Source organism: Solanum dulcamara, chromosome 3, assembly GCF_947179165.1.
Source record: "Solanum dulcamara chromosome 3, daSolDulc1.2, whole genome shotgun sequence".
Taxonomy (NCBI): Eukaryota; Viridiplantae; Streptophyta; class Magnoliopsida; order Solanales; family Solanaceae; genus Solanum; species Solanum dulcamara.
In genome coordinates this window covers 69,353,731-69,362,757 of record NC_077239.1, presented here as the reverse complement: position 1 = coordinate 69,362,757, position 9,027 = coordinate 69,353,731, and the positions used below count along the sequence as shown (strand labels likewise).

Here is a 9,027-nt window from a genome sequence, read left to right as displayed (position 1 = left end):
GTGCTGATGCACGTTAATTAAGTACAAGTGAAAATATATTTTGAAATAGTGAATAAGTAAAAGTGAACAGGAGGTATTAATAATATATGATAACCTTATCCGTAGACAATGCTCAAACATATACTCCTTCCGTCCGAATTTTATAGGAAAACGAGATTCAAGATACCCAGTGAACGTCAACAATATTTCCTAAAATGATAGTCAAATAAATAGCAAAGAAGATACTGACTAGCAAGGTATAACTTGCTACCAGATTCATCCCCTCCCTCTCTCTCTCTAACCAGGCACAACCTAGGAGGTATGCATTTAAACTCAAAAAAACACTCATATATTGCAGTTTACAGCACATTCTGTGACGAAGAATGAAATGGGATGAAAAAGACTAGTTCAAATGGCTAAATGCATATGGCAGCAGGATCAACAAGTGACGATGAGGTGCGAATTTTTTCCCTCCGTCCCTCCCCTGTGTGGTGGGTCTCAGTGGTCTTTCAGGCTGGCTGCATCATTCTAGTGTACAGAGATGTTACAATATCCTAACTGCACAGGCACAAATCAGGATTCAACTCCTTTTTTTTGGAGGGGGGAGGGGAGGGGGGTTGAGCCGTAAATATGAATTGAATTCATGTCAGACAAAGAAGCTACATTACCAGAGGTGGAAAGTTATGCAACAATGGGGAAACTAAAAGGACCAGGAAGGGGGTGGAGGTTGGGTGATGGACTAGAACACATACTGAAACCAAAGCACAAAAAGTATCCAACTGGGAGGTTGGAACTAATTTCATATTTGGGGACAGCAGATTCTACGGCAAAAGATTTTGCCAGAGAGGATTCAAACAACATTCAGTTACTAAAGCAGAAGACAACCAGATAAACAAAAGCACTCAACGGAAAGAAAAGACATACAATGAATAGGCATCATAGTTGAAATCGTTGATGTTGAAGAGAAGATAAACCCAAAAGAACATAAAGAAACTGAACTACGAATCAAAGTTCACAATATGATGAGGATAAACTATAGGAAGATTGAAGATGAGTTAATACAGAATTATAGATATTAGTTGGAAAACATAGATAACCTGGTTATGGCTATATATGAGTGAGTGCCTGAGAGAGAGAAAAGGGAAGAGAGTGTATGTGGGTGTCTCTGTGTATATGTGGGAGACGGAGAGCAACACATGAAAGTGTTTCGTCGAAGCAATTGACAAAAGTAAAGCGACGGATATAAGAATGATTACATTTATTGCAGTGGCATTTACAGCACTATTTCTGACAATAAGAACGTGTCAATGAAAGATATACAATGTCGTTCACAATACGTAGGGAGGGAGAATCTACTAAACCAAACAACTGCTTCATAGGCACACCAATATAACAATATAGATCTACAGACGAATGGTGCTCATAACTGCAGTTTTGAAATCCAAAGGATGATGAAAAGGTGACTTTGTAGTGACAGACCTCCATGACTTCTTCCTAGGATGGTATATTTGTACAAGAATAGTTGCCGGCCTTTTCTGCCGCCTTAATCGTTGGCACTCCTTTGATTTAACCCCATTTAAATGAGTCATCACATGCAGCTCCCCATCCAACGCAACAAAGCCAACTGATGATTCATCAGATGTTTTTCTTGGCAGACTTGTTTCCTTTATCCAACTGTTGGATGCCATTATATACCTACAAATGAAGCAACGAACAAGAAAAATGTAAGACAAGAGAACACTAGACCTTCATGTGGACACTGACAAATTGACAAGATTTCCAAGTATTGTGTAAGTAACAGAGTATAGGAGGTAGCCACAGGCAAATAGGCAATTAGACCCTACAGAATCTGTTCTAGCCAATTTAGGGTTGTATATAAACTGGAAGAATCAGATGTATATGCATATTACTAAGAACTCTAAAGTTCTCTTTCAAAGAAAAAATCCTGAACTCAACACATCAAATAACCCAAAGTTTCAAGTTCTATCATGAGGTTTAACAGAAAATACATGGATACACTTCTACTTTAGAAGCTTTCTAAAAGCTGTTTACTTTGAAGGCTTCATATGATAGTGGTGAACCAACACAATCACAAAATAAATAAAATTTAAAAAAGAGAACATTTGTAATACACCTAAAAAATATTCTCAAAGAGTTATCTTTTTCCGGTTTGCTATACCCGTCCGACATTACAGGATCTGCTGGTATCTTCCGTGACGCAGACACCAATGATGCACCCAAGAAACATTAATTGGAGGAACGTCAGAACAAACAAGCTACAGTCAGATCAACCACTTACTCATATCATACTCCTTAAAAAACAAAACAAACATAGACACGTTGCTACATAAATATTATGACTCAACAACCACCCAGTGAAATCCCACAACGTGGGGTCTGGGGAGGGTAAAGTGTACGCAGACCTTACTCCTACCAAGGTAGGACGGCTGTTTCCGAGAGACCTCGGCTCAATAAATATTATGACTCATAAACAAAAAATTGAGTCTTCAAGTTCATATTATAATATGAACAATGCGCTGTTCTTCACCTATTCAACAGAATTCAAAATTATGTTGCATTAGTATGTCCACTATTCATATACCATCAAAGTTGAATAAATTCTCAAATTACATGTACTAAAACAGGACAAGTGAGCATTCTTGCATTTCAGATAGATACACACACACACACACATACTAACTGTGTTTCAGGTAGATAGACGAGAAATGTTTAATCCATGTAAAAGAAGTGAACAGCACCGATTTCACTAAAGAAATTAATGATGAATATTTCTGCCAATCCTTTTTATGCCCATACCCAACGAATAATCTTACATGATGTAATGATTTATCTGTCTCCATCAAAAACTTCTCAAACCCTCCAATGTGATCATTAGTTAACCAACGGTGTAACAACGAGTCATAAACCAAATCCACTTGCCCTTATGCTTAGTCCCATTGACAAATATGGTGTTCAATAGAGGAACCAAACAAATTGTTGCAATCACAATAAGGAAAAAAGGCTAAATACCAGGATAACCCCTATAACTTGGCGAGTTTTGTAAGTTGAGACTCCCAAGTTAACTAGTGACAAGATAGAACTTTTACTTGACAAAAGTGTCTCATGAACACTAGTATCTATAAGAGTGTGTGTGTAATTTCACACTTGCTGTTGGAACATTAATGGGCAAATTAACTAATGACAGATGTAATTGTCTAAAAAAATGTCACATGGTAATTATATTTGTTAAAACATTAAAATAACATGAAAGAAATAAAAAAAACACACTTTTTTCCTCTTCTTCAACCTCCCACCCTCCCATTCTCTCTCCAGACTTAATTACATTCCATCTTTACTCCTAAAATCACCACCAATCGATCCTCAACTGCACACTCCTTCACTACCTTTTCTAGCCTCCTCCATTGAAGACCCACAATCTGAGAAGCTCAGGAACTCTCTGGGTGGTGCTTTAATTTTGGAGAGGAAGCAAAGATGAAAGAAAAATAGAAGAGGAAGGAGAGAGGTCACCAAATTGGTTTCAGAGATGGCTACGAGTCTTATAGTTAAAAGATTACACAAAAACAGTGGCTTTTGTGTATTTGATTGATGATTAGCTTGGGTTCCTGATGATTTTATCTTTATAAAAGGATAAGTATGGTTGTTGATTAATTATTTTCAAATAATTTACTTCTCTTTGCAAAACCATAGAGATAGAAATAACTTGAGATTTTCAGGGAAGCTCCGGCACTTGTTTCCAGCCATAAATGGAGGTGATTAGCGTTGAGAGGTTTGCCAAGGGGTAAGTGTGGGCCCACATAAGATAATCAATCTAATTCTAGAAAAAGGGAAAAGGAACGCATAATTAGATCTTCACGCACCCAGATGTAAGTGAAACACATCTAATTTGCCATGTCAACATGAGGTGTTTATCTGAAACGTTTTTGTCAAGTAAAAGTGTTTATCTGGTCACTAATTAACTTAAAGTGACTTAACTTATAAAATGTGTCAAGTTTAAGGGGCTATCTAGGTATTTAGCCAAAAAAAAATGCATTTGATGCTGATTAGCAGCTGAAATGAGATGAGCTCGTTTTCTAAAGGCTAAACACTCTTATGTGCAATTTATTTCATTGGTACTCTTATATGTGCAGTTTATGCCTAGCTTTATATCATTGGGCTGATTAGAGGAGGAATTGTAACCCTCAGCTTAGCAAAATTGCTTTCCATAACCATTGGAAAAACACAAACCAAATACAAAGTAATAGCAAACATCCATGTATTCATACTTGCCACTTGCATGTAGTTACCTGTACAAACTTAAGGTGAATATTTTAGTTCTATTTTAAGAAACTAGCTGCATTTAATCAAAGATGTGCCCAAATACAGCTGTATCAAAGACTTTTTGGATGACGTCCACATTAATGTGACGGAAAAAAAAGAGTAAGAAGATTTGAGAAGTCTTTCTATGTTCTTGGGGGGCTGGAGATGAAATTCCAAGGAAACTGATGATGCAAGTGAAAGAAGATTGAAGGATATAGCAAAACAAATGAAAGAGAACTGAGAGATAGAGGGAAACAAATAACAAGAGCATGAGATTCAAAGATTTGAGTACAGAGTAACAACAACACGGGCAATAAAGGGAAACGATCATTTATGGGATTAATGTACGTGTACGATGGATTTGGTTTGATCTGTGTTCATTAATGTTGACCATGAATGATACCCCGTTGGGTGTTCTCAGCGGCATTTAGGATTTCTTTTTTCTTTTTTAATAAGGTAAGTAAACTTGATTGAAGCAAGTGCCAAGGTGATGATGCAAAATAGAAAATTACAGAATTACAACAGTCTCCAGGGGACATTACGAACAGTCATCTCAATGAGTCAACGAAAAGCATCTGGGTTAAATATTTGAGACAAAAAAAAACTAACAAGCTTTTCATTCTTGGCTTTTGGTTTTGCAACAAAACAAAAATAAAAAGACTTTTTTTTGGTTAGAAGTTGTACATTGAAGACCAGCAGCAAGAAGATTCTCTCACGTGAATTGTGTAATGAGCCTAGAAAGTCAATCATGGAATCTACATCGACGAAAAGGAAAAAAATTTGGTAGAACTCTTCCAAATTTTCGACAAAACAGGGTCAAATCCCAGTATAGACAAAAAGGTGAAAAGTGATTTGTACAGTCTAAACATTAATGAGAGACACCCAATATCTCCTCATAGGAGGTAGTAGCTAACCGGTATAGTAGAGGTGCACGCCAAGCTGGCTTGGACACCACCATTATCCAAAAAAATTAAACCAAACGTCACTCTACTAACTTACTCTAATAAAATTATTTTAACTTGTCAAAAGAAGAAAACCTAAATCACAAATCGTGGCATCAAACAAACATATCAAATTGTCACCTAGTGCTTAATTCCTTGCACTACTTGGTTACCCACCTCTTTCCCCTGCCATCACTCTGTTAATCAAGCTGAAGGACACAATACTGAGGTAGGATATTTCAACAAAATTTAGATGCACATTGTATAAGACTTGTCATATTGATGTGCTATAACTACCATAGATGTGTGGTTCCTTAATTTATGGAGTTTCAGTCAATCAACCAAACCTCAATGCAAACTATTTGGTGTAAGTTGTATGAATCCTATATGTCAATTCCATTCTTTTCGGGTGCATACCATTCCAATACTAGTAATTAATTTGTTCTTAAAGCTTAATTAAGGATTCTCTGAAACCAACAGTTTCATAAAGCTCACACTTATCTTCTATTGCTCATTTCCAGAGTTGCTGACAATGAAAAATTGCATAACAAGAAACTCGAAACTTATACCTGAGAATATCACCTCGGTCAAGCATGAATACCGCAGGAGCATCCGAAGGCCCATCCTCAACCACCACAATCTTTCCAAGCTTCCACCTTTCCCCTTCTTCCCACATATCCCCAAGCTCCCTCCACTTACCACCATTATTCATCTCCATCACTAAAACATTCCTGTAATATTGATCCACAGGAAACACACCGGAGACTGTCCTCGACTCACCATATCCACCCATCACCCAAAATTCCCTCTCCTCCCCATTCCCAACAAAGAACCCAACACACCCTGCTCTAAACCTAGGTAACCCATCCAATGCAACCCACTCATCTTTCCCAATATCATACATCTCCACTGAACTCATCCTACTACCAGCCGCCCCAAACATCGTATGCCTCGACCCACCACCCGCCACCAGAATCTTATCCGAATTGGGTGCCGCAGCACACGCGAAGCTCCCCCTAGGGTTAATCATAGGCGATAATGTCTCCCATGTGAAACTCACAAAATCAAACCGAAACGCAGAGGATGAAGGACATGGGTAATCAAGAGGGAAAGAGCGTGTATCAAAAAGCGACCCACCTATCACATACAAATGAGAGCCGATACAAATGGATGTAAAATTACAAAGCCCATATACATGAGGGTTACAAGGCATAGGTGGGAGTGGAGACCACGCAAGATTTCTGGGGTCAAATAGGTAAGGCGAAGCAATTAAAGGATCTTGTGGGAATATACAGAGAAGGGGAGATAGGGTAGATGGTGGGAGATGCTTTTGCCGCAGAGAAATGATGGTTTTGGAAGAGAAAAAAAGCTTCCATGATTTACAAATGGATTTGAGACGTGAATGATGAGAGTAAGGAACGAATACGAGTACTATCTCTGCTACATCGTTTGGAAGACCAGGGATTATGGTTGGGTTTAGGGTTTGTAGTTGCGATTCTTGATTTGTAACTGTCGAAGAAGGAGGAGCCATGGCTCAATCTGAATGAAAATCCAATTTCTTGATGTACAGAGGAAATTGGGTGGCGATATAAACATAGAAAGGATGAGAATTCTGCCCCTCTTCAACACACTTTTATCTGCTAACTCATCAATGGCAGTTGGGGCAATTGAAGCAACAGAGCTCTAGCTGCTTGTGGAGTTGGCTTGTTCAACTTTTTGACTTGGAATAAATGAAAAATACTCATTGCACAAAAACTTTCTGACTTGGAGAAATCAAAATAATAAATAATTATGGATATACAATCATACAATACACATTTAACGCAAACATATATTCTGTATGAGTAGTATATCTTTTGAGTTATATTTGGACTCATTTTCCAGTCTTAATAATGTATAGGACTTCCTACACATTTAGGATGTGATCAATTTTCGCAACTTAACACTACATTTGGATGTCTCAAATAACTTTGGAGTTGTTTGACTTGAGTGATAAGGAAATTTAATGGTTGGTTAATTTCTAGTATACAACTCTATATTACTCACCAATAAAAATAAAAGGGGAAATGGGCAAATATATCCATCAATTTTGTAATTTAAAGCGGGTATATTCCTTGTTCAAAAGGATATTCTTGTCGTTTAACAAATTGTGCATATAAACTTTCACTATCTAACAAATAGTGCATATCTCCTCGTTAACCAACTGAATTAAAAAAATGTTCTAAAACTGATTTTTTTAATTTTAAAAACATTATTAAAAAATGTTTCACTCATTTTTTTACCCCTCCACACTTAACTCAAACCCGACCAACTAAAAAACCTTGGAAAAACTACCTAATTACACAAACATTCATACCATAAATCTTAATTCACTCTATTATATATTGTCCCACTAATTAATAATTTCGTACCAAATTTCAAGTCATATACAAGATATATGTGTAGACACATTCTGAAATATAAATACATAGGGAGAAAGGCAAGCGAAAGAGAAGAGAGGCGAACGAAAGAATTAGTGGATTTCAAATACATGTGAATCACGCTTATACGTTGTATCTGGATTAAATTACACCTAATTTGACATGCATATATCCGACATGCATGTATCTGAGCGCGTCAGATACATATATCTAGCGAAATAAATATGGTACAAAAAGTAATAATTTCGAAAACTAAAGTGAGAACACATAATTAGACCTTATATTAATGAAAATTTGTGTTATTTGCTCAAAAAATTAATCCCTATTTTATTCAAATCTAACCCAATCTCATTTTATGACTGAGAAGAAAAGGGTCGGGGTTGGATTTTTTCTTAGTTGGGTCAGATCTGGAGGAGTAAGAAAATGGATGATATAATTGTTTTTAAAGCCCCATGGTATTTTGAAATAATAAAATTAATTTTAGAATTTTTAAAATGCAAAAAATATATTTTTGTTAATTAAAAGGGTAAATATACACTATTTTTAGATGGCGAGGATATATATATCCATCATTTTTATAATGAGGGATATGTTCGCTCCAAATTACAAAGTTGAGAGGTATCTTTGTCCATTTTTCCCAAAATAAAAATTAGTTATGAAATTCATCACTAATCAATTGTCAATAGTCTATTTTATTTCCATCAAAGTTCTTTTTGAGTACTCTTTCCTTCGATTCTGTGACTGTTCTTCGCTGGAGTTGTCAGCTTCTTAGGAGCCTCATCTTCGCAAGCACACTTTCTCCTCACTCCTCTCAACCACCATACAACCAATGCCGTCGTTATCGTTGTCGTTGACGTTACCGTTGACACAGCGGCACGTAAACATTGCAAAACTCCGGTGAACAATACAAGGGTAAAGAGCAGATTCGCCGACGACGCTTTGAGTCTCGTCCCAGATCTGCCGAGAAGGCTCTGCTTCTTCTTCTTCTTCTTCTCATCTCTTCTTCTTCATCTTTTTCTTTAGTATTGTTTTGCAGGTATAGCTGACCTCCAGGTTGACTTGACGACTACATCATCAAGGATAAAACGTCAATTAATTTCTGGGTCTTGAATAGTTCAAGAGAAACTACTAATATACTATTGGGCTCTAGCTTGCTGGGTTTGTGTTAAGAACCGACAGGCTATCGTCGGATTCTGATCGCTACTGCTTGGCTGGAAACACAGCTGTTCAGATCGGTCCATACACGTTTTCGTGGCTTTAGATAGTGATGGTAGACTAGGGTCATGTTCTTGCTCGGGGACGGAGACGGGAATGGGGACAGGGCCGAGGGTAAGGAGGGGTAAGTGGGTCAAATGAGCGTCTAAACTGAG

General features: G+C 37.2%; 1 protein-coding gene across 1 annotated transcript; it reads right to left on the bottom strand.

Annotated features, from left to right (window-relative positions):
* Positions 1–1,208: 1,208 nt before the first annotated feature.
* On the bottom strand, positions 1,209–7,048 carry LOC129882759 (F-box/kelch-repeat protein OR23). The gene is made up of 2 exons (XM_055957199.1): positions 5,807–7,048; positions 1,209–1,674 (listed from the first exon to the last, which is right to left on the bottom strand). The coding sequence occupies exons 1-2, from the start codon at positions 6,766–6,768 to the stop codon at positions 1,383–1,385; spliced, it is 1,254 nt and encodes a 417-aa protein (XP_055813174.1). The 5' UTR covers positions 6,769–7,048; the 3' UTR covers positions 1,209–1,382.
* Between the last annotated feature and the right edge of the window lie 1,979 nt (positions 7,049–9,027).